This window comes from Charadrius vociferus, unplaced genomic scaffold (genome assembly GCF_000708025.1).
Source record: "Charadrius vociferus isolate BGI_N301 unplaced genomic scaffold, ASM70802v2 scaffold132, whole genome shotgun sequence".
Classification (NCBI taxonomy): domain Eukaryota; kingdom Metazoa; phylum Chordata; class Aves; order Charadriiformes; family Charadriidae; genus Charadrius; species Charadrius vociferus.
In genome coordinates, this window is record NW_009647028.1 from 343105 (window position 1) to 369659 (window position 26555).

At 46.0% G+C, this 26555-nt stretch overlaps 1 protein-coding gene across 1 annotated transcript in view; it reads right to left on the minus strand.

The window, feature by feature from the left end:
- The window catches only part of MYO9A (myosin IXA), a gene marked incomplete at its 3' end in the record, with an annotated part of 151229 nt that overhangs the window by 16227 nt on the left and 108447 nt on the right, over positions 1-26555 (minus strand). The window contains exons 15-26 of the mRNA XM_009895571.1: positions 22230-22305; positions 17362-17505; positions 16623-16662; positions 15654-15776; positions 11723-11803; positions 10691-10801; positions 9534-9656; positions 8782-8931; positions 8250-8560; positions 5645-7297; positions 3992-4073; positions 3260-3472 (exon numbers count right to left, since the gene is read on the minus strand). Of these exons, the coding sequence (XP_009893873.1) occupies positions 3260-3472; positions 3992-4073; positions 5645-7297; positions 8250-8560; positions 8782-8931; positions 9534-9656; positions 10691-10801; positions 11723-11803; positions 15654-15776; positions 16623-16662; positions 17362-17505; positions 22230-22305 (3107 nt within the window). The remainder of the gene's footprint in view (positions 1-3259; positions 3473-3991; positions 4074-5644; positions 7298-8249; positions 8561-8781; positions 8932-9533; positions 9657-10690; positions 10802-11722; positions 11804-15653; positions 15777-16622; positions 16663-17361; positions 17506-22229; positions 22306-26555) is intronic.

Consider the following 26555-nt stretch of genomic DNA (forward strand, 5'->3'; position numbering starts at 1 on the left):
ACCTACTATTGTTCAGCTTTTCCTCTGCTACCACAGCTACCTCTTCAGGTTTTGAAAAGTAAGGACTAAAAGGCATTTTTTTGGAGCAAGATCCTTCTGTTTGAGGGACTCCTCCAAGAGGCTGTGATGGAAACGGTCCTTGGCTGGATGGGAAACCTTCTCAGATGCCAAGACAAGCCTTTGCGCCGGAAAATCCCCGGCCAGGAAACACCACAAAGCATCACATGCGGGCAAATGGCAACAGCCAGGGGGTCTGGAGTTGTCCCCTGGATGAAGAGGGGATCAAATATTTTTCCTCTGAAAGAACAACTTGGATTTCACCCGCCTGGTCTAGCAAGAGGTAACTGTGGCCAAGCCAGATGACTTGTCCCAGCAGGCAGCAGTGCTACGTGCTGCACTGAAGAGCTTCCTAAAGTGCAATGCTCCCTCTGAATGGCTTAGGACAAGAGATCTTCTTTCATTGTTGGCTATTCAGGCGCACTTGGGATCAGCTGGTGACAGGTACTTGGACTGATGTTTGTCAATTCGTGGCTTTAGTATGGACGCTGGAGCAAAATGACTGCTTCGTTATCCAGGTCCCTCTCTCTAAGAGCCTCTGCCGAAGGAGAATTTATTCAGAAGATATATCTGGTGTGGTTTCTCTAACCAAGGCTTTCCATTTATCTGCTGCAGGAAAGCTCTCCAGGCTTAGGTGCAAAACAGAAGTGGTATCCATATGCGCTGACCACAGCCAGGAGATATTCGTCCCACTTGTCTCACAGCAACTCAGGTTAATCCTCGGCTATTCACTAGCCAAAAAACTCAAGCAACCTTTGAAGGCTTGGCCTTGTCTGGAAGCCCTTTAGCCTTAAAGGCACTCTGGAGTCAACTGTACCTTCAGCAGCCACCTTATATACTGGTGCATCTTGGGTTTCAGCTCCGGCCAAAGATGTTCATGGTCTTTGCTGCTCTGGGATACCCCGGACTTGGGCCAGGGGCATCGGTTTCTGGTGGGCCTCTACTTACCAGCTGGTGATACGCAATCCTTGACTTGATTGTCAAGAAATCAATGGGCAAAACAGGCAGGTTCATGCCAGTGCAGCTGGTGAGCCATCACATGCTCAGCTTCGCAAGGTCGCACATGATCTCTCTTTCATCTATCCAGCAGCCCTCAGCCGCTGAGCAGCACATTAAAAGAGGCTTTTTTAGAAAGTGGTGGCTGAGGGCAGGAGCTGCATGACTAAGCTATTCACCAGCACGGACACCAGCCCGTGTGACGGCTGCCTGACTGGTCTTCATGTGAACATCACAAGACACAACGAATGTGGCTACACAGACATGAACCTATTTGAGTTTGTACCCAAACCAACACGCACCAGTATTGCTCTATCATATGCTGCAACACCCAACCGGGCTCTCTTACTAAATATGAATAAGCAGCCCCTAAATTTTGCTATTTGTGGCAATCCTGACCCAGAAAAGCCACAAGCCAGAGGGCCGGTCCCAAATCTGCAATACAGAATACAGATGGACACACTGTACATGTCAGGACACACAGACGTAGGGTATCGCTGAGCACATGACGTCATGGGTAGCGTTTGCTAGAAAGCAGAACTCAACTGCACAATTGCCGACCACCAGTTAGGGCTAGTGATGGAGAGCAGAGGAGAAGAGGGATACGGGAGAGATGAGAGACAGTTGGCACCTACTACTACTCGCATGCGGTGAGAGCTGTTAAATCAGGTGAGCAGAGTCCCAAGGAGCGTTTCGAAAGAGTGGGATGAGTCAAGTCCCTTCCCAAGGATGGAGCTTGCCAAGCACCTTTCGCATCCCAGCAGGAAAGGTTTCCACGGCTAAAAAAAACCCCTACCACTTTGTAAGAGGGTAGCCTCCAGGAACACAGCACGGCACTCCAGCTACGGCACGGCCCCTTGCTCAGGCCTTTCGCCAGGCTATATAAAATACTATGTTTTACTACATAAAATTCTCCCTTTCCTCATCTACAGGGAGATGCGTGCAGACACAGCCAAGCGAGCACAGTTCACAGAGCTGCGCCTTTCAATTAGGTTTTGAGTATTCCTGGCTCAAAACCCCTGGAAATTTATCAAAAGCAACCTTAAAAATTCAGGGAATTTGTAAATCTCTGCCCCGTCCCGTGAGGAAATTATCCTGGGGAAAATTTACCCTTTATAATAAAAGCTGCTAACAGAAAACTTACAAAACCCCCTGCTTGGCCACCTGATTTTCCTGGAAAAGCCGATTTTAGGATCGCACAAAATGTTTGCCGGACCCACGGCAATGCCGTAGCACAAAAATACCGCTGACTTTAGTTTTCATGCTTTTGTTTGGTTTTACACTCAGCTCCACACCTCCTGCTGGAGCAGAGGAGCAAGGCAGCTCTACGCAGCGCTCCACCTGAGCTTTACGGCAGGAGATGATTCCTGGTGTTTATCCACCCTTCTACAGGAACATCTCTACCACGTTAGGAAAAAACCATGAGTGGGTTGGAAGCTGTTAGCCTCTTCCACTCCTGAACCTCTGGGTTTGTGATTTTCCGAAAGCAGCTTATCCCAGTGGGAGATTAAGCCTGAGATGCAAATGCTCTGCAGCCCATGGACCTGCCAAGGGACACTAGTTACTCTGCTTGAAAAAGCCACTAAAGTCAGTGGCTTTTTTTTTTAAAAAAATAACCAAACCCACTGTTTCACTCTCACTGTATTTTTATTGCCCAATTATACATGTTTTTGCTTTCTCTAGGACACCATCTGCCAGCATTGCTCCAATAATTGAGGACTGAATAATCATCCGATATTGTGGTTACGGATACAAAATCAAAAGTAATAGGAGGTGCAAGATTTATACTGTTTTCTTCGTTGCCTGTTGCTTTTTGGACAATATTTGCTTTGATCTTTTCTACGGATGTGCATAGAGCACATCCTTTTTTAGAGCAAAAGGATCCTAGGGGGACTTTGCTATTGAGGTTATAAAACCAAAGAAAAAAATAGGTGCAATACAAGTTCCAATGCTCCAGGAAAGCTATGGAAACCGTAGCTGATATCAAATCAAGCCAGAAAACATCCCCACAGCCAAGAAAGACAAATGATTTCCCCATTTTGCATCCGTTTCTGCTGTGTTCGCCGAGTTTACCCATCTACAGCATCCTTGGAAGTGGGAGAAGCAGCAGTGGAGGGATCAGTACAGCTAAGGTTAGCAAAGAAAGGCTCCCGCAGCTCCGCTCGCTCCCTTCTTTAATTTCCCCCACCAGGTTGGAAAAAATTACCATTTCGGAGTCACTGTAACAGGCCTGCCCCAGCCGGGCTGCAGGCACCGCCTCGGGGTGAGGAGGTTGGTCAGAGGAGAGAAGGAACTCAAAATTGCCATCGTAATCATCTTCCTCCGTATCCCCCTCCCCATCAGCAAAAGTACCTCTAGTCAAGAAATCGGAGCGCGTCCGCGCCATGCGGGCTTTCTTTTTATGGGTCGGTCTGGGAACCTGCTTGACCAAATGATAAAACAAAACAAAACAAAAAAAGGTTTTTTTAAAATAAAAAGGAGATTCTACCAATGTTTGGCATCATAGCGTAGCTCAAGTACAGCCTTAAGACATCTCTGAGCGACACTGCACCCCACACAGGGGTGCAATATCATATCAAGTGCCAAAAAAAAAAGGACCAGGAAAAACAAAAACTAAGACAGCACAGTGAAAATGGACAATGATGGATGATACTCAAACGTACGTTAAACCAAACAAGACTGTGTTGGACAGTGTTTGCCATCAGGACTGTGAGATCCTTTCCATCCAGAGCTGCTACGTCTTAACGTTATGAGGGCTTTTTACTTTTAAGAGAAGGTGTGAAGACTGCTGTACCGCGATGTCCCCCTTCCCTACGTCTAGTGGCCCTTGTGCTTTAGAGTTCACTTCTTTGAAGCTTTTGAGGGTAAACTGGCAGAATAAGGTGGGTTCCCCCCCACCCCGTCAATGAAAAGAGAAAATAAGCAAGCCATAACTTACCTCTCCTCTGCCAGACCCCGGCATCTTAAACGGCTTCCTAGCTTGTTCACCCTTGGGAAGGCATTGATGATTTGCTTCTCCGCTGAAACACAACAGAACAGAGATATTTCATCTTCTCCTAAAAGCGTTCCCGCAGCGCCAGCCCGGCTCGCAGGAGCGTACAAGTGCCCAAGCACTCAAGACCAAATTGCAAAGTCTGAGGTCGTGGGGTTTTGGAATCACTTTGAATTCTTCAGGATTTGCGTTAATACCGAAAGACAAGAAGATACGAAGTTCTGCCTGCTAACTCTACCCATCATTGTGCTTACGGATAGTATCTTTTCACTTTGAGATTCTCAAATGTGATTGTTCCGTCGCAGAATAAAAAGTAAAATACAGGAATTTCTAATATTTTTTTTTCCTGTTGCTTGCTCTGTGCACGAACCAGGAAAAGAAATGGAATGAAATTTTTCTGGGAGGAAGACTATTCTCAAATACCCACTTCCAAATCAGTTCTCCAGGACACGCTGCAGATTTTCATATGAACTGCTTCAGAAGGAGAGCATCCTCGCTTTGTGTCTAACAGCATTAAAAAATACGCCCATGTATAGTTGCTTTTTGCTCAGCTTACTCTTTCTGCCATCACTTCCGAATAAAACCCCTGACCACGCTCACACACGAAGGATGCCGCTGGCTCCATCGGGGGGCAAAGGGCTGTTTTTTTATTGACTCCTCCTTTTCCCCATCACATGTTCTGGACTTAAGGAACCTGCAAAAATGAAACAGGAATCCCCTCCCGTTGCAATGGCACATAAACCACAGGACCACTACACTTGGAGGTACCTCAAATTATCAACAGGAAATTGGTTGCTTTGGAAAGGGCGCAGAAGGATTTTGGAAGGGGGGTTACATCCTTTTTGAGCTAAATGGCCAAAATCTCTCCAAAATTAGACAAGGCAGTTAAGCAACGTGATAGAGTGGGAGCAAACGTTGTCCCAAGATCTTGCTGCAGTCTCCAGAGTCTGTGACGGAGCAGCCCATCATTTAAACAATGAGATGGAGCTGAACAACTGCTAAGCAGTGTAATTATACATATATACACGTGTAAGACATATACACGTGTAATTATATAGGTAAGCGACACGTTGTCAAAAGTGCATTCATATCCCAAACTCCCTCCGGAGACTTGCTGTTTTTTAACCTGCAATAGTAAGATGGCCTGAATGACTTTGCTGGCTGTCTTAATTCTACAGCAAGCGAGAAAAATCCCGACATTTTCTGCCTTATCTACTCTGATCACCCAAAAATCCTAAGAATTTTTACTTTGTCTATTACTTTGAGACGTAAACTCCTATCCCTGTTCAGCTAGGGTAAATGAAAACAGTGTCGACTCTCTATTAGTTCGCTTCACCTAATGCCCACGATTATCTCCCCTGGCTTACATAACGCCCATCAGATAAGAGACGGAGAAATCACATTTCCAGCTCTTTTTTCTTTTCCTCTGATCTCTGCCCACTCTCTGCTAGAAGATCAAGAAACCCATCTTCATTTCGCTAGGGGTTTTGTACAGTCTCCAGAAACAACATTCCAGACGATTTGTATAAAATGGTCTCTAGCAGAACAAAAAGCCTATGGAGAAAGCCTACGGAAAAAGCCCACTGCCTTTTTACTCACTGGAGGCCGAAGGGATTGTCTTTCGGTGTGAAGAACATAGTGCTTGCCCTTGTCTCCTCAGTGGCCTGGTTGGGCATTCGGGGTTGCCGGAGGCGCTCCGTCCTCGAAAAATGGCTGCCCGGGAGGTCCCTGGGGTCCAGAGCTGGTCTGGAATGGCACCGGGGTTCCAGCGCTGATCCTGATGGCACATCTCTTCGCTCCATGAACATGCTGACAGGTCTGTCTTTGGGGGCACTGTGGGCTGGAGAGCTTCCTCTGGTCCCAACGGTGAGACCTTTGATGTCCACTGAGGAGGATGGAGTCACACCTGTGGTGGGGCCATGCTCCCCTCTGCTCTGGGGGTGCAGGATGAGGACCGACTGAGGCCGGCTGTCTGGTTTTTTGGTTGGTTTGAGGGATGGGTCCTTCATTCTGCTCTGCTCAGCCCTCTGCACAGCCTCTACTCTCCCTTGCTGCTCAAAGGCTTTGCGTTGTCTCTCCAGAATTTCCTTCTGCTGACGGATCTGCTCCATCATCTCCCTCTCATTTTGCAGCTGAAGCTGCTTTTGCCGTTCCTCCTTCTCCACGTTGAGCTTTTCCAGCCTCTGGATGACAGAGTCTGGAGAATGAGCCTGTGTCGCAGTCACTGTCCCACGTTCCTCTCTCTTGCTAGAGGACTTCTCTTCCTCCCCTCCCACAGCTCTGCCCTGGTCTGGCTCAGAGTCCTTCCTGACCTCAGAGAATGTAACTGTCCTCTCCTCTCTTTCCACTGCTTTGTTCCTCAGGTTATTCTCCATCAGCTTCACCTTCACGTTGTCTTGTGGTGGAACATAGAAAGTAGGTAGGTTGCTAGAAAGGAAAGTTTCTCTTGGATGTGCCTTGCATATAACATTCTGGGGGTCACAGACCACACGCTCCTTCATGGTGAGGTTATCAGGTAGCTCCACGTCCGAAGGGATCTTTCTGCAACTGGGCAAATTGCTGTTCACATCTGCTGCACAGAAAGACTTCTCCTGCAGATGAGCCTGGGGACTGCTAGGCAAAAAGTCAGTGGAAAACGACTGCGCATCTTGCTCATCTAAAACTAAGGAAACAAGTTTATTACTTGGGGTATCTTCACAGCTTAACATCTCAAAGCTCCCTTGAGAGCTTTCGCTCTCCGGGGTTCCCTGAGGGGAATGAAGTGCCTCAGATACAATCTCGGTGGACCACCGCCGCTCTTCTGAAGGTGACAGCCCGCCAGTGGAGGACCGGACCTTGAGCAGCTCCAAGCTAAATTTTGCCTGTTCCAGTTCACGCATCCTCCGGCTTTCTCTTTTTGCACGAACCACTTTTTTCTGGTTGAGATCCTCCAGCGACTTGGGTCTCTCTCTCACAACAACCTCCTCTTCAGTGTCCATCCCGCTCTGGCTACTGGCTCTCTCGTGCCTTTTGTACAATAAATTCGCAGAAGTATCCAGTGGGTCCACATGATTCACCCGATTATTCTCCATCAGCAATTTATGTTCCTCTACAGCTCTCACTCGCTCTTCAAATGAGCCATCCTCCCACTTAGACGGGTCAGAGCCCTTAATTTCCAAAGCATCATCTGCCTCCAGTCCATCCTCTTCTCTAACTGACAGGCCATTCTCCAGCTGCATCTCTTTTAACCGCTGCTCTTTCAAAGCTCGAAACCTGCAAGAAAGCAGACAAACAGCATATTGTACCCGCATGCCCACTCGTGTCCCTTCAAGGCACTGCACTGGTGGCATCTCATCACCACCACCACCATCATCTCACCACTGTTGGCATCTCAAGCAACCCTCCTTGCACATCTGGTGCAAGACAATGCGAGCGCACATTCAGTTTTCAACCGTTTCCTCTTATGCCATCTCTCCTACTGCAGAACTGCCCCAACGCACCTGAAAGCTCCTCTGGTGCTGACGGCAGCAGCTCCAGCCTCCATCCCTGGTCTAGCTCGTTTGTAAGCTGACGGAGCCAGAAGAGCGTAACCCATTGCACCCCCTTGGCTTCTCCATCTTCACCATCCTGCCTGGGCTGCCTCCGGTACAGCAAGCAGGGACTCGCGCCTCGCGCCAGGAGCTCTTTGCAGCTCCTAAATCTTCCACCCTACGTCAAGGTGCTCCACACCTTGCAGGCAGCACCTCCGGAGAACGAACCAAGACCTGCCCCGTGGCCAGCAAGCCAAGGCATGGCTGGAAACCCTCTCCCCTTTGCAGCAGCTGGCTCCGGTATCTCCTGTCCCTGCCAGACAGCGCAGCAACTAGATCGGTGAGGCAATCGGAGTTAAAAATAGGCTACTTAAACTGGTGCTGCTGCCAAGGGGGAAAAAAAGCCTCGCGAGTATTTATGGTCTCGGCTTTCCACTGCCTACGTGCTCCAACCTGAAATAGGCTCTGGTTATTCTAGGAGTAGGATGTGCAGCTAAATAAACTCCTTTGTTAGAAAGCATGGACAAATGAAGGATCAGGGCAGGTCGGGACAGGGTCAGGGATCCTACAAAGGGACACCACCCTCTATAAGCCACTGTAGTCCGAGCAGTGCCTGAATTTACATCAACCACCTCCCTCCCCAGTGAGTATCATCAGAAAATGTTTTATTTTTTAAGCGAGGCCAATGGCGTTACCTTTGTCGTGCTAAATATCCTCTGCACGCCGCCTGCAAGCAGACGACTTTGCTTCTGCTGGCTGTGTATGACCGCTTCACGCGGTGTCCTCGCCAGGCTGCCTGGATGCTGGTGGCCGCGTCGTGCCGCCGCTTGGCGTACTCCCGCCAGCAGCTCTGGATGAGATGGGCTGCAAACTGCATCTGCAGGAACCTCCGCCTCTCCACGAAGCCGCGCCAGTGGGTCTGGAGAACAACGGCGGCTTTGCCGAGGACGAGAGGGTCCGGGGATGGTTCGCCTTGCTTTCGGCTCTGGTAACTACGCCAAAATCTCTGCAAACACAGCAAGCAGTTCCTTGTAACAGGTCTTGTGCAGGGATGGGAGAGCACCTGCCTTCACGCAACCTCTCCAGATCCGTCTCCCCCATTCCCAACTTATGGCACTAAGAGTCAAATTTTGATTGTAAGCTCCTTCCTTGGAGAGGGGACCTGAGTTTACCCATCAGGTGTATCTGCAGGACTCACGGATTGCAATTTGCGACGAAATCACCTACCTGTATGATCACCGCAGCTTGCCTTAAGCTCAGGAACTGCCTCCTGCAGAGCATGCTGCGGAACCAGCGCTGCAGCAGCGTGATCCGGCGCAGCACCTCCTGATGGAGCAGGTCCTGCAGAAGCTGCCGCTCCCGCTCCTTCACGAAAACCTGGCCAGAAAAAAAACCAAAACCGAAAAAACACTAGCATGGAAATCTCCCGCCACAAGACAAATCATAGAATTGTTGAGGTTGGAAGGGACCTTTAAGATCATCAAGTCCAACCATTAACCTAACCTGACAAAACCACTTCTAAACCATGTCCCCAAAATGATCTAATGCTGCTGGTTTCTGTGTCCTGAGTGCCCAGAAGAAAGTTCAGCTGCTGATTTTAGTTAAGCCACCTCTAACCGGTTTCTGCAGTTTCATCTAGAGCCTGTGACTGTCCAAGCTCTGAATTACAGAGCTTCTGCTTTCCCTTCGGGGGAGGCAAAACGAGAGCTGTCGTATCAAGTTATGTCTACACACAGACATAAGTTTTTGGAAGGCCACCTCATTACAGCCAGACCTGTGACATGGTTTAACACAAAGCAATATTCCTTACTATTTTGCATTAACAATATTCAAAGCTTCATTTAAGCCATTGGCTTCTGGCAAACAGAAGAAAGATAGTTTCATTAATTAAAAACATATATAAAGATGTTAGTTTATCATTACAGAAATGCAGGCAAATGTTATATCTGTATCTTAAAGTCTGAGCTGCGGATATTTACCATTGTTCTTCCAACTTGGTAATTGTCTGGATCGAGTTTTATTTTCCGGAAGAAATCATGGATATTGTGCTTAGACGGGCTGATTCCTTGCGGCAGAAGGACATGGAAATGGTTGACAAAATCCTGAGAAGAAAAAAAAACAAACATGAAGATCTGATTAGAGGGGTCCTGCTGTGTCCCTTTCTTCAAGAAATAACGGATTTGCTCCACTGGCCACATGAAACAGGTTCTATTGGGTGAGCAGAAGGACAGATAGCATTTTACGGACTGGGGAACTCCAAGTTTCCTCCGCCATTTGTGGTTTGACGGGAAACACATCAAAGCAGGGAGTCGGCAATGTTCAAACATCTTTCAGCGTGGGAGGAGAGGTTCTGCAGAACCCACAGGGTCATTTCAAGCCAAAAATGCTCCAAATCCTCAGCAAGGGTTGCTACAGAAGGGGGTTACCAGCATCAGCATCTGCAAAACATGCTCCATCGGTTACTGCTGTGAGGACTCAAAGAGCGGAGGAGGTACAAGAGGAGAGATCCTCCCAAGTAAGGATGGGATCCATGATCACGGCAAAAAAAAAAAACCAACCAAAAAACCATTGAGCAGTTTTCCTTTTCTAAACAGCTGCTGTGCAGGACATGACATCTGGCCCAAAGCAGCCGCCAGCAGGAAACAAATCGGCACCAGCAAAGCATGAAAGGACTGACATGTGTGCAAAACCTGGCAAAAACACAGAAAAGAAGAAAACAGGAAAAGCCGGATAACTCCTGAGCTGTTTAGAGGATGCCAATCACCCTATCGACTGGACGCAGCCAGCACAGTCATGACGGGGCGAACACCATTCCCAGGTGATTTCAAAACACATGCAGAAGAGCGTGTGCAAATTGGGTACCTTTTTTTGCAAAAAGGAAGGCCACGTTACAAAAAAATACTGCTGCTGTTCAAAAACCATGACGTTATCTGCAGAGGGGCTCATAAACTTCACCTAGGTCTAGACCAACTTGCTAGAAATCAGCAGCACAGCGGAGGACCGCTCCATGCCAGACATCAGTCACTGCAACAAGCTATAAATTCATTACCTGGTTCAAAAAAACGAGCTAGCAACATTCAGGCAACTATGATAATGCTGCTAAAGGTGGCAAAAGACTGAAAACATTTTTTCCAACCTGGAAGGAGTATTTGCAGCTGTATCCCGACTGGCGAATGCGAACTGTCTCCAGCATCCCCGTGTACCGCAGCTGCCTGAGCACCAGGCTGTCGTTGAACCGCAGGGGCAGCTGGAAGAGGAAAACCAGGCCAACGATAAGCAAATATTTCCCTTTAACTGAAGCTTTTAAGCATAAGGATGGGTAAACAGATTCAGCAAATGTAGCACATTTGGCATGACATGCACATTGGAAATGATGCTAAGGGACGGAGGGAAGGCGGGTCCCCAGGAACTGTATTAATCCCACCAGGGTTGAATCCTGCTTGCTTCCAAGCAGCCATCAGATGGAGACTTTCAAACAGCTAGATACATAAAGCTATAAAAAAAGGTTTTTTGGAGCCCCTGAACTGAATAAGACCCCCTGCCAGGGTCACAGCTAATGGGTAAGACTGAGCAACTAAATAATCTCCTAGGCATAAAGCTTCACCTTTAAATGTCTGGGTAAAACTCCGAAGGATTAATCCACAAAAAAGCATCACTACTGCAATCTTCATTTTAAACTAAGGGTCCTCAGCCCATGAGACAAATCAATCCTTAAAGCCAAATCCAAAAAATATGATGCATCACTGAGTCAGTTTGAATACTATGGCTTATTCTAAAAGTATCTGCTTTCGCCTATGAAAACTTCATTTTAAAGAAGCTTTAGGGCTCAGTAACAGCACACGTGAATTCATGGCTCTGTAAATCTCTATTATGGGTGGCAGGAGCTTCAAACGACTCAAATTCATTTATTAAAACCAATATATTTCTCATATAAATTAAAACCATACATTTTTCATATACGTGTTTCTACAATTGCAAGAAGAGCCAGTGTAGTTTATCAAGACCAACACCCACGAGATACCATCCATGCTTCCCACTGCTTATCTACAAACATCCTCTAAATCCAACTCGATGTGGGATTTTCTTTTCTTTTTAACCCCCTGTAAAAATTTCCAAAATATTTCCAAGATGATTTTTAGCAGCTCCGCTTTCACGGGATGTGATATACCTTTTCGGCATTGGATCGAATGCACTTGACAAAATAAGGTTCTGCTTGGCCAAGGGTCTCCATCAGCTTGTTGAGCGATGCCTGCAACGGAGAAGACATCTTCAGTAGGGAAACAGAGAAGAGACCATGACAAATAATGAAAATCCAAGCACTTAACAAAAAAAAATATGGAGTAAATGATGAGTGAACCAGGCAGATGGAAAACTGTTCCCCAAAATGAGCATTGCAGCCCAAGCAACTCAACTGGTTTTGTCTTTGCACCCAACAAATTAGCCAGAGAGAAATACAATGCTGGGTTGTATTTTGAGATCCCTACTTGGACCTTTTCATATCAGCCACTGGGAGCCCAAAGTCACACTGTTCTCCACACCAACAAGCCTCTTCTAGATTTGAGCGGGAGCTCCAAGACCGGGATTTACACCTTCCACCGAACAATCACTGATGTTTAAATACAAATAAAATTTTCCTTTATCAAAAGCGACTCTAGGCAGCATTTATTCCTGATTTTTAATTGTCAAAAATGTATTGCTGGCGTGAAATTAATTTTCTTAATGACAGATTTGCCATCTGGAATTTGCAATGATTTTTGAAGCCTGTGAACCCTAAACAGTTCACAAGTTGTTTTTAGAGGAGAATAGCTTCAGTGCTGGCATATTCCTGGCCATATCCCTCTGCTGAAATGCACAGTTGTGATCCCTGAGAATCAAGGGTTTTCCAGGTTCCCCTTCTATATTTCCCCTTATTTCTGCAACATTATTAAAAGTCTAGCCCATCAAAATGAATTGATATTGGCATCGTTGCTACACCCAACTGCTCCAGCGGGACATCATGCCGAGTTATTCCCCCACCTCTCAAATCCTTGACTCTTTTGCAACTAAGTGCAAGCTCTTTGAATAAAAGCACACTGAAAATCAGAGCACGCTGAGTCAGTCTGCAGCCGGTCAGACTCCTCGACTGCACTTTTGTTGCTGTGCCCTATAAATATTTTGAATTTCTCTAATTGCCGAGCACATTACTGACATGGTATTAGTAACGTGCCCCGGAGTTCATTACTCCTGATTTTTACAGCGTTTAAAACTCAGTTGCGTAAAAGATGTTCTGTTGTGTATTTACTATAAGCGAAGTTATAAATTTTTGAATATATGTGTTAATAAACCAGTGTGACACTAGAAAGAAGCATTTTGCCTAATGATCTGCTTGCAGGAAGCCTTTTCTTCTCCTTCTGATCATTTTAAAGACATCTTTATGGGAAGCCTTTCATGTCTGGAAAAATGTATTACATCCAGGACCTGGGGAGGAGCGAGGGATGGATCCCACGCACGTGCGATGCAGCTGCACTACGCGTATATTAACTGCAGGCAAACGTCCCTGTCGTTCCCATCCCAGGGAGCAGCGGGAACGCCACGACGCAGCAGACCTCTGCTGGTACGCTCCTGGATTTCTTAAAAGTAGGCTGAAATCACTCTTTTTTTTAAAAAAAAAAAAAAAAAAAAGTGTGTATTAGGAGAGATAGATCAGCAAGGATGCTGCAGCATCCCACTGTGCCTTGCACCGGGATGGTGGGAGGGAAAGGGGACACACAGGATTGCAACGCTTCCCAAAAAGCCCTGCCGAAAGCCCGGCAAGCAAAGCGCTCCCGACACTGGAAATTGTGAAAATTGGATCGTACAGCGACCGCCGGCCCCGTAGGAGGGGGTACTTCCATTTCATCAGCAGCCAGCCGCATCCTGCATGCGGCAGATGGTGCAGGCACCCTCTGCCATCTGGCGCAAGCCCTGGCCATCGGGAATCCGTAAAGGACAGCCGAGGTCCCCGGATTAACCCCGTACCCTGCTCCGTTAACCCTCTGCCTGCAAAACTTCCCAGCCATCCACTCTTTCGCCACCTGTATTTGGTCTTTCAGGGCGCGATGAACCGTTCCAGCATCACCCTGTGGTAGAGGGGGCAGCACCCTTCTCTCTCGGGTACCACCAGCAGGCAGGATAAAAGGGGAGGCTATAAATCACCGTGCTGCAGTTTAGGTACCAGCAGTCTAGTTTTCAACTGCGAAAGCCATCGCTGCTCTTACAGCATCCTCTAATAGAGCTATTTCGCCTACAGATTACCGTAAGGACAGGCACGGTTAAAATCAATGGGAGAGGGAGCAGCTGCAAACCCGGCGTTCAGGCATTAGCCACAAGACAGCATTTATCAGCAAAAAAACCCAACAAACCCACCGCCAAACCCCGAGATAGGAAACATTTGTGTTTCCTGCCTGTGACCCAATTCCACGCGCCGCAATTTTATTAGCCTGCTCTTGATGAAAAAAAAAAAAAAAAAAAAAAAAAAGAAGAGAGAGATCTCGCTGGCTTGCACCGGGCTGCTGTCTCCAGAAAATGCTTCCCTCTTACAAGTGTTAAATGAAATTAAGGCTGGAGCGCCTGGCCTTTGTCTAAGAGAAGAAGCAGGCAGACATACCGGAGCTGCCTCCGACTTAAATACGGTTTTATTCATTTATATAAAAAAAAAGGATGTGTGGTAAACACAGCTCCTACGCTGTCAAATCAGAAAGCGTAGGGAAATGGTATATGAATGATCTGCTTTGCTGCACAGGGGTAGGGGGGAAATCTTCACGGCATTTAGTGGTCTTTTATTTGTATGCGCTGTAAAAATATTTACAGAAACCTCCATCACACGTTCTGAGGCTTTGCAGAGTTTTGTTTGAAGGAGGAATAGGTTTCGGGAAGGCATTCCACTCCAAGACATCCCTGTTTAAACCCCCCTGCGGTCCTGTATGAATTAAACTCCGTGTATTTTAATCAGCATACCATTAGACTAGACTAAGCTTAATATATACAGATGTGCATTCTACAAACTATATATATATAGATTTATATGCATGTGTGTGTGCGTTTATATACTTAATTACTTAATCTTACCCAGATCTACGCATGGAGACTTTCTAAAGATGACCCACATCTCAAAAAAATACAATAAAATTAGAAGTCCAAACCAAGCCAGACTTGCTTAGAAACTGATTTTTAACTGAAAAGCTGCTTTCTAATATTACCACCTGCTTGTGCATGCGTCTCGTAGCAGTTTCCAAGCCCCGATGCACATATTGGAGGATTATTTTTGCTGCAGCTATTCCTAGGGACGGCTGGCTGGCGCACAGCGCCGACAACACAACAAATGCTGTATCGATCCCTCCTCTGCCCGCCTGGAGGTAATGCAGCAATATTTTGACCTTTCCGGCCCTATTAAAATTCACATTCTGGCTGACTTGAAAACAGATTGAATCGCAGATGCTGAATGTAAGTAAAAAGACTGTAAAAATGTCATTTGGGAATTTTGTGGTTTCTGGATTCGTCAGAGAAAGCGCTGTGATGCGACAGCTTGGGAAGCGAGGTACCAGAGGACAGGGATGCACCAACATCTGTGCTCTGCAGCTCATCCTCACATCCCGTCTTGCTCCACCGCTTCACAGAATCACAGAATGGTCAGGGTTGGAAGGGCCCTCTGGAGATCATCTAATCCAACCCCCCCGCCAGAGCAGGGGCACCTACAACAGGTTGCACAGGACAGCGTCCAGGCGGGGTTGGAATGTCTCCAGAGTGGGAGACTCCCCCACCTCTCTGGGCAGCCTGTTCCAGTGCTCCACTACCCTCAAAGTAAAGAAGTTCCTCCTCATGTTAACATGGAACTTCCTACGTTCCTATGTATCATCCCCCACGATATCCACCATCGCTCTTGCTTCTCTCCATTTACACCTTTAGATAGCTGCAAGGTGTCTCCCAGCTTACCCAGGCCGTGTCCTCGGCTGAATTCATGTCCTAAACGGTGGTGAGGATGGGACAGGACTGTGCCCGACAGTGTCCTCCCAGGCACCCTGGGGACCTGGAGCAAGTATTTGCTTTTAATTCACCTCTCTGTATCACAGGCAAAGAATTACCTGGAACTGGGCACTGATGCTGGGCGGTTTTTTCTTCTTATGGAGATGGAGGAGAGATTTGGTAATGCGGTCGTGCAGCGTCAGGTTGGTTAGGTGCTTGAGGGACTTCACATCCAGCATGTGCTGTAGAAGAGAGAGAAATATAAGAATAATTAGATCTTATCGCCATGCTACCTGCTATATCTCTCTCTTTTTACCCTCTGCAGGGCTTCCTTAGGGTGACCACCCTACTTAATCTCAACGGGAAACACCGAGGGATGGCTTGAAACGTAGCTCTGCTTGGCCAGAGCCAGATCCCCCAGATCACGTTCCTCTGAGCTCCTCCGAGGACTTGCCAAGGGCATCTTTGACCATGAGAAATTTGGCTCTCCTACCCACTAAGGGCTGCAGACAAACTATTCACTGTTAATGAGCAGTTCATTGGCTAACTGTAGCTGTGCCTCTTCCGGTGCAACGAGTGCAACGTGTACACAGAGCACCTCCTGGTCCTCCATTCCCAACCACCAATGCAGCACCACAGCAAGCATTATTCTTCAAGATACAACAGATCTCTTGGCATCTCTTAAAACATAGTAAATGCGGCCAAGATTGGAGGGAAATTGAATATTAGACAAGCCTGTTGTTTATCGGGTACCAACCCTCTTGCATAACCTATCTGCTCATTTTACTTTAGAGATTTAATTATCAAATTTCACCGGCATTTACGTACTCCCTCCCAGGAGGAGGAAAAAAGGAGCTAGAGCAGGTCCAAAAAAGGAGAACACAAGCACTCATACAGCACTCTCCCAGCACAAATCAAGGCTGAAATTCTTTGCTTTTATATAAATTAAAAAGTCCTGAACAGAGCTGAGTTGACCGAGGTCTTGATGTAGACACAACTGGTCTTCCTCACACCCATCAGCACCTCATCACTGTACCTGCAGTCTTAACCTACAGACCAGCAAGGCAAAAATGCTGCTTCTCACTCACCTTTGGGAGATTGGGTTTGGCTTTGAAGTTCTTATTTCGCCTGGGGAGATAATAAATGGCTCAGGTTAATCCACACGTGCAATTGCAGAATGGAAGAGTTTATGAAACAAGCCCTTCCAAATCCCCTTTAGCAGCTGCCTCCTATAACCTGCACTGAAACTGGGCTGCTTCTGCATGCTGCAAACCAGTTTTACAAATTTAGTGGCACAGATTTGAGAGGAAGGTATCCAATTAAAGGGAGTTGTTCCACTGGAAACGATGAGGATGCCAGTAATTTGGGTAGAGCGAGGGAGCAGTGTCGCGAAACAGCTGACCACCCTCCTGTGTTCTCATACCCTACGCTGACTCCAGCCACCCCGGCGATGTTCTCCGAACCTTCTGATGAGGCTGCAGCGTGAATCATCGACATCACTTCCCCACCTAATTTGTAATGGAAACTTTGATATCACGTTCAAAAATGTGACTGCATTACATCGCTGTCATATCTCGAGACTGGTTTGACCAGCAGATTCATTCCTTCTCTCTCTTCCCTGCGTCTGTCATTACAAATGAATGATAAGAGTTAAATAAATCAGACGTGTAAAACACACCCGGGTCACTTTGACCCAACTACAAAACGTCTCCAGGTCTACTTGAAACCCTGATTATTTTTTATTCTGGCTATTTACATTCCTCTAACTACCCATGCTGCTCGTTATGCTCCAGGAATGAAGCCAAAATCCCTTCCTTTTATACTGACATGAGGATGCCGTGGGCCCTCTCCAGCAGCTTGCTGTTGGTTGCGTTGACGAATATCCCGTCTTTGTCTAGGAAGGCGCCGGGGCTGGCGAGCCTGCTGTGCCGCATCCCCATCCGGCCGTTCCAGCCAACCGCGTAGGCATCGCTGCAACACCAAACACCGCAGAGTGTTAGGAAGAGATATTAAAAAAAACCTGGTTCTGCGAGAAAATAAAAAATAAGATCACCAAATAATCCATCGGTAGAAAGTGAGAGTCACTGATTTATTCATTTTGCCGTTCATTCGCTCCCATGGGATGAGTTCCCGATGCCAGACACCACATGAAGTAATCGGCTAATTAAGCACCTTTCAAAAATCAAATACTCATAAAAGGATCAAATTATCAGCAGGAGAACAACAGCTCCCAGTTCTCCCAGTCAGAGGGCTTGGGTCTGCAGCTACCCTAGTGGTCCAAAGGATATGAGTATAGCCTCTGCTATTAGCATCATTAATAGTCACAACTTCAGATGATGCTGGTGCCAACTGTCTCCTCTAATTCATGCAATCGTTTCATCAGGAAAAGAAAAAGCAAATATCATTTGCAATAAACTAAATATTTGTCACAAACAAAGGATGCCAGCCCCAGCTGGACTGATGGGTCAGCTCAGAATCACTCACTGGTCCCCGATCACAAATCACTTGCCCAATTTGGTCCTCTCTGCTGTGGAGCAGAGCTGTTTTGGTCTCCAGAAACGCTCACCTGGCTGCAGAAGGACTGGAGGGAAGGGTGAGAGGAACCAAAATCCTCTCTTGGAGGAAGGGAAATGGGCACTCGACAAAACTTCACATCGGGGCAAATAATTTCCAGAGTTTTGAGGAGCCTTCTGATGATTTCTGGGAATACGCAAAGCCTCTCCTGGGTTGCACCCAACTGCAATGCTTTTGGTTTGGTGGTGGGTTTTTGGTGGTTGTTTTTTTTTTTAATTTTAAATTCTCTATCAGCCTTACACAAACCATTAGAAGAAATAAAGGTGATCTAAGGAAGGATATGGGGTCTGCAACATCCCCCCCAGGTATCTCAGAGAGGAGGAAAAGGAATAGGAGGACACTCAATGCAGCACCACTCTTCTGGTCATGAGGATGCTGAAGGACACGATGGTTTAAATGGGGCCTCCGGCACCGGTCGCTCCTGAGGTCTAGCAACAAAGCAACCCTTTGCCTTAAAATCTTGATTTGGAGGAAGGGCAAATACTAAGTGCCACATGGAAATTAAAAAATAAAGCATGTAAAGTTGTTCATTCAGGCAGCTCAAAGCCTGGAGCCAGATCCTCGGAGCTATGTAACGCTGGAGTGCAAGTCGCCTTGCTGCCTTGCCGCAGCGCTTTTCAAATTCCTTCCTAGCCCCATTAAATCAGCATTTTGACATGCACCACTATTAAAAGAAAGAATGAATCACAGCAAAGTAAACCCCTGGCTGAGCGCTCCAGGATCTGCTTTTTTTAAGCAGCCCATTCCATTCAAGGAAGGCCAGCGAGAAGCTTTAATATCCAGGTGATCTCTCCTGTCCAGCTTTTCTCTTTACAGCTAAGGTCCCGTCCAACAAAAACCTCCTATTTGCAGGAAGAAAAAAAAAAAAAAAAAAAATCATTGGTTGATGGGTACTACTAAACCTCAACAGCCACTTTCAGGATCTACAACCCATCATTAATCCTGACCGACCTCAATGCGCTCTCAGGCTTGAGACCAGCTGTGGATATATGGACTCTGAACAGGACTAGAGAACAGAAAACCCTAGAAATTCCCATGTGGCTTAAAAAAAAAATAATATATATATATATATATAAAACAACAGCTCTGTTTATTACGGACACTTTAGGATGGATACACGCATATGGTGACCAACACAGCTGGTTTGGTATTTGGGAGGTCAATCATCTCACCAAGCCCTACCAACTGTTTCAAGCCAGACTGATCAACACCCGCTTTCCTGTGTGCCGCTTAGACATCACTGCACATAAAACCGTTTCATCAATGAACATAAACCAGCAGGAAAACAGACGGCCCAAGCGGTTTTGGTTAGCGATGGCATGGCTTTCATTACTCGACGGCCGGTGAAGGCACTTCCAAGGCACGCTGGCTTCCCAACACTCTGCTGAAGCCCGGTTTCTCCCCCCCAGCATGTGCAAACCACCCATCCGCTTTCTTCTGAGATCAGAGGAGAGCGCTTGGCTCGCTAAAGCCTCCGCAATGACTTCCTGTGTGATGTCATGCCTCAAATTTGCTTTTAGAAGTAAGCCCCGGGCTATCCTGTGGGTTGGATGTACAACGCAGACTTATCAGCGACCGCATGATCATGAGATGGCTTTGAAAGCAAATTCCTGTTTAATTTAGCTCCGTAAATCGCTTGCCAGTCTATCTGCTGGAAAGCTGTATAAGTAAATCTCTCTTCTATACGTGTTACCTTCACCCCTGTATTTACCCTTTCGTGCTCGACAAATGCAATTTAACTGAAATACCAACGTTTATTAAGTGTGATATGACTCTTCAGATCAACATCATCTGCAATGAAAGGTATCAAAATCACCTGCCTACTCCAAAATCGTACGATGGAGATCTTAGGAGAGACCCAGTTTGTGCTTTCAGAAGGAAGGGACACAGACGACACCTGGGGACCCGTCACTGATGACGTCCAAGAGAAGCAAAGCTCACAGACCGTGCTGCTGAGGCACCACAGCAGGAAGAACACAGGAGTTAGGGCAACTTCAAAAGTCCATTTTCTGCAAATATATCAGTAAAGGGAATAAACTGTCTTTCCTGACCCTGTTGTTAGGATGCAACTGCTGAGGATGATGGAAGGAAGACACAGTAGCAGCTGCCCATGATCCCGTCTATCTAAGGCAACTTGTCTGCTGCGCTGGCTTGGGTTAAGGCAAATAAATAGAGCTGACCACAGGCTGAACTCCACAGTAAATAAATACATCCCCCTCACTGCCTGGGAGAGGAGGAGTTTCCCTGCCTTTACAGCAGCCCCTCGCTGAGATAATGGAGGTGTTTTGGGCTATGAAAACACCAGCAGCCCAAGCTGCCGCAACAACATGCCTCCAAAGCTGGAGCTGTACGGTCAAAAAAAGCCCCATCCCACTTCACAGATGTTCTTCATGCACCAACATTCAGATTTGAAGGCTTGCTAGAAAAACTGCAGAGCTCCTCTTATCTATGCGTGAAGATCTCCACAGGGACAAAGTTTCACGTTACATCACATTTAGGGAAACCTGCGCAACCAGAGATGCTAGAAACAGGGAATGTCACCTCTGGAGACACCAACCTGCTCTGCCTCAAACGTTACCATGTACCTACTATCATCGTAAACCGACAGATGAGAGCTGTAGCAGCTACAGCATGAGGAGAAAGAAAAGGAGGGGTGGGAGAGACTGATGTGAGGACAACCAGGGTTGCATCACCTTCCCACGACGGGGTGAGTTCACTTGCGCAAGCTGATTTCTGTCCAAACCCGAGATGCGGAACAAGTTTATGAATTCAATCCAACAATTTTATGGAAATCACATCCTTTCCGACCACTGAAAATAAGCCAGCTTGTAATGATATGAGAATATTCAGTTCTCCTTCAGCAGGGTGCTACCACCACTCTCAAAGGGAAGAAGTTCAGGGCAAGAGGGATATTCTAGTCTTGATGGCACTCAGAGGGCAGGTGGTGAACAAAGCCAGACAATAAAAGCCACTTTTGCTCCTCTAGAAAAAATAAAGGAACAACATGTGTCTAATTTCTGTCTTGGCAATTTGGCATTAAAGCCAGTAAAAAATGAGGTTTACTAATATATTTGGAGGATATTTTATTTTGTGTGGAAGGGAAGCCCACTGAGACGCAAGAGCCGTCACAGGGGATCTGATGGACGTGTTTCAGGAGACAGTCTCAAATTTCTCTCGACTTGTTTTGGACTTCTTGTGAAACTCAGAGCAGCTATGAAGTTACACCTGGATGTCTGCAGCTCCAAGCAATCATTTTAGGAGCTGAGGGTGCTCTGATCATATCTTTCCCCAGCGCACACACATCTGCTCAGAGCGAAGCAGAGAGGCACTACACCCCTTTAGAGGTGGTATTTGGACAATCGGGTGCCTGCAGAAGGATAGCACAAGAGCAGCTGGAGAAAAGGAGGAGGATCAGCACCCAGATTTCCCTGTGAAAAGACGACATTTTGCTTCACAAGCAACTTAATTCTGAAATGGATTTGGGAAACCTTTTGCAGAAGAGGCATAGATCTGCAGACCTGACTCTCAAACAAAAAGGTCTCATTAAGCAGTTGCTTGAATGGCCAGAACCTTCAAAGAAGGATTAAAAAATAAAACTGTACATAAAACCTGTAAAAATTGAACCTTTTTGAAGTTAACATGCTTCTTTCCCTCAAAAACAAGCGAACGTTTGACACAGTACCATCTCAAGCCCCATAACTTCCCAGGTCCTCCACACTCAGTGCTGCCTAGAGCCGCTATCACATGGCTTTTGTGCAGTTCTGCACTCAAACACATAATTGGGTTTTTCACTCCAGAAAAATCCTTGGTAAACTTTTATTCCTTTGATATCAGCACATTCATTATTTTTTTTTTGCAAGCTTCTTACCAACCTTGTACACCATACCACCTACAATCGCCACCTTTGATGGAGGAAAGTTGCTTTCCCCGCCTGCCGTTAAGTCAGGTAAAGATATTTAGATACGATCACATAGCAGAGAAAAAACGAAGCGAAGACAAAATGAATACGCAAGCTAGGAGAAACATTAATACAGTCCTTTGTAACAACAGACAGTGCTCTCCCATGCCAGATTTCCTTGCCCTGCCAACATGAAAAAAAAAAAAAAAAAAAAGAGACTTACCGCTGGGTCCTCTCGTTGATGGTATTGACTCCCTGGAGATCTGAGAGCGGTGTCCGCGGGATCTTCCGAGTAATACCTAAAGCAGCACATGAAAAAAAAAAAAAAAAACCAACAAAAAAAGACGTTTCTAATTGGCTCTTCACCAAAAGGCAATTAGCACAGCCATAGCTTAGCATTGACTACAGCGAGGAGGAGCATGTACGTGTCGTGGCACATGCTGGGCATACAAGGGTGCCAAGGATGCCGACATACCCATCGTCTACGAAGTTCTACCTCTCCGCCGCAGAGTCATCACCCTTATGAGTAACGCTGTTTGCTCAAGCCTACTAATTCCCCTCCCACACATGCACGTTGTGTTAGGGACACCTTGTCCCAGCCAGTAAGCAAACGGTGATAAGGAAGAGGTTGCTGTGACGGGGGGGACCAGCCACCCGTGTCCAGAATATTACTAAGCTCTCAGCTGGGCACGGGACAACCCAGTTGCTTGCATGGGCAGAACACCCAGGCAGAAGTCAGGTGCTTGGAAAAATGGTCATTTATTCCTCGCACACTTCTTCCCTTCCTACAGATATATGGACAGGGACATGTATAGCGAGTAGTATATACTGCGCAGAGAGGCTTTATTGGCTATCGAACCCATACGCTTTGATAGAGGTAGTTTTAGAGTAATTTCTATTTAATAAAAAGCCAAGGAAGTTATCATGCATGGTTACAGAAGCAGACATTTGAAGATGTTATCTTCCCCGAAGTGTAAATGTTTTGTAACCAAGCATTTAGGAAGACAGAAGACAATTTTTGTAGACAACAAAACAGTTTTCAAGTCAGTAAACTACAGATATTTAAAGACCCGATAAGCTTGAATTTGACGTGAACGCAGCCAAGCAATTTTTTAACTGTCTTGAAATCGCTGCAGTGAGACAGGAAACATCGCAGCGCTCACCTGAACATGGGAAAAATAGTATATTCCTTTACCCTGAGATTTCTGCAGCGGAAAAAAACATTGCAAAAAAGCCCTCTCTAAAAAGAAAGAAGTTTAAACCATAGTTTGTAACAGAATAGGAAGAAGCAATAGCATATCTCGTACTCCCCACATTTACCATTTTCCTATTTAATAACAGCCCAGATGCTCAGCTAAAAGGTGTCCTGAGGATCTTTTTACTCTGAAGATGAACACAAAGCAAATACGCAGAGACCAGAGTCTGTCCTGCTGGTCTGCCATTCCTCAGAGCCTGAAATGTCTAATGAGAAGATGAATTCCTACCAAACCTCAACAGGCGACATCCCTTTAATGGGACATCGACTGTCCTCTTTTACTTGTTGAGATACTGTAACAGCTTGTCTTGAAGCCTGAACATCAGCCAGGAGACGGCTGAAAAGGCTGATGGTCCACTTGGTTAAGTTATTGTATCCAAAGGTGTCCAAATATCCTAGAAACCTGAGCAAAAGAAAATGTGGGAATGTGCTGCCACAGGTCGTCTTTGATGCTGCCTGTGCTCCAAGGCAGGACCAAATCCCTTCTGCTGAGAAGGTTTCGCGATCTCCAACTCTGGAGATTTTTGGAAAGCAAGCCAGATAATCTCCCTGAGTGCCTGGCTATGCTTACAGTTCACAACTCTCTTTTAAATCCCTGTTTTTGCCATTTAAGCCATTTTTGGTCACATTTCTTTCTTGCCCTGGGAGCGCTCTTTTGTCTCTTTCAAGACTGACGCTTCTGTGCCAAAATTGCTTGTTTAGAGCACAGAAACCCAATTGTAAAGGGGGAAAAAATGAGAATAATCAGGAATCCGCTTAAAATACTGCATTAGTATTTTTTGTAGCTCATTTTACACTAAGAAAGCACCTAACATCTAGCTGCGTCTACTTTTTATATTATATACGTGCCTGAATACTTCCCCATTAAGGCACAGAAGGCTTCTACAACCTAAAACTTTTAATGAAAAATGACCTTTCAGTGGTATTCCTAAGATTTTTTTTTTTTTTAGTCTATGCCCTTCTTTTTGGAGCAAATTCGTTCTCCTTCACTTCCCTGCACTCCCCGCCAAAGCAATCCCTGAAAGAAAAAGCCAAAAGCCCCAACTAACCCAACAAATTGGGCCGACGTTATGGAGATGAGGTTGTATCAAAATATTACTGCATCCGCACCTTGCACCGCTCGGGAAAAGGGAATTTCTATTTCAGGCTTCCAGATAACAGCTGCATTAAAACAGCACTGTAATTCTGCCAGCTTAGCACCTTAAGGGACTTTTTTGATTAGTAAAAGTGATGGTGCACAAGCTGGGGTAAAGAGTGCTTTAGACATACCAAAAAAAAAGACAAAAAAAAAAGAAAGACTTTTATACATTGTGCCATCATTTGGATCTTAACATAAGAAATACATACATGCCAAAGCCAAATAAAAGTTGTCATATTGATGTAGTCCCTCTTCTGGGAAAGAGAGAGGGTTTTTTTAAAACTGAAAGGCAAAAAGGTTTTAGATTTAACCTCATTAATCACACATGGCTTTGAAAATTCCGTATAGTGAATACAGGCTATTAAATTGTATATATTAGTACACTGCACACAAGGAACAGTGGTATGAGCGGAAACCACTCATTCCCTTTGCCCAGGTCAGATGCAGGCTGACCTACTTTACCTTTCATGAATAAAATTGTTCCGGTTTTTCAAGCACATTCCCTTTTCTTCAGCCACAGTGTTTCAGAAAGACAGACTGATTTGCCTAACACGTCTTTGCCCTCACTGGGAAGAGCTTTGGGTAATCCCAGTCTATTCCCTGCTCACGAACGGCAACCCGCAGAGCTTTGGTCTTGAACTCAGAGATGTCTAAACCCACTGCCTCGCTCTGGTGGAAGATCACAAATTAATCGATAGACTCAAAGACACCGGCAAAGCAGCTGAGATGGGAAGGGAAGGGCAATCAGTTGGCTACACAAGCTGAATACTGAGTGACCTAAAGGGCATTTCAATATATTCATCAAATCAATTAGTTTTCTCTCTTTGTGCATAGCTGGAACTAATTGCACAATTCAAGACAAGGAGATGACCTATTTGGTCCCCCTCTCAAGGATGACATGGATGTAACCTCATCTGACTTGTGAGAAAAGCCGAGTCTCCGGGGCTAACCTCAGCCCGAGCATCCTCGCCTCCGGGGCCCCCAAGCCCACTAAATTCAGGGCCCAAAAATTATACGGGCTCCAAAGCCCGGTTTATCCGGCCACAGAAACGCAGCCTGGGGAAGCAGCTTGCAGCAGCACGGCCCATGGGAAGATGCGAATGATTTCTGAACACAGAACATGACTGACTCGTTTGTCAGGTCGGATGCTCTCGGCCAATTCACAAACCACAGCAATGTCACTCTCGGATCCATGCGCTGGTTTGAGCCTAAGCGAGACCGAACTGTGCCGACTCGTCTGTGCTAAGTGAGGTATCAACACGTTGAGCTCAACTCTGAGCTCAACTTCACTGCTCCACGTTAAATTCCAGCTCTGAGTGTCTCTTGAGTTGTATGAATTTCCCTCTTCACACTTACACAACCGCAAGGTAAACCCCCCAAACTTCCCATGTCGCTGAGCTAACTTACAAATTAAAAAAAACTAATTAATTAACTAATTGCAATTAAAACTCTCTGACTCTACTGACAATCACCTTCCTTTTCAATAGTTTCTTAGTAGTATGAGTAAGGTCACTTAGCACAGCACCACTTAAAATCCATCGCTGTGTTTGTCTGACTGCTTTATATTTCCTTGTAGCAATAGTGGGAACTTGTAGGAAAAAACAACGTCCTCTAAATTAAAAATTAAAGTCTAAACTAAGAATTAAAACACCTCTGCTCCCCCGATGCTACGTGCTGCAGGAAGCATGGAAATCCCACATAAGGTTTCTGGCAGGAAAAGCATATTTGTGAAGACTTAACATGCATTTACTGTACTTACCGTGCTCGGCTCTGCAGAAAAAACCCTGGGTGGTTTGCATTTACGCCTAAGTTGCCCGACGTTTAAGTTAGCATTTGCCTTTGGAGACTGCATATAGCAGCGCTCTATTTCTGTAAGCTTTAATGCGCAACGTGAAGAAAGAGAATAATGGCAGAAAAATGATATATCTAAAGATACGAGCACCAACTATATAAAAATATAGTAGCAGAAGTGTCCGTGTTGTCATGCAGGATGAGTTTATTATGTGACAGAGGAGTGAGGAGGAAGAAACGGAGACCAAGTGCATCTTTATCCAACTCATTTGGTAAAATAACATTGCCAAATGCTTCAGTTTTAAGTCCAAGCCCTCGGAGACAATATTTTCACAAGCTAAAGTTATTTTTTCAAGTCCAATGAA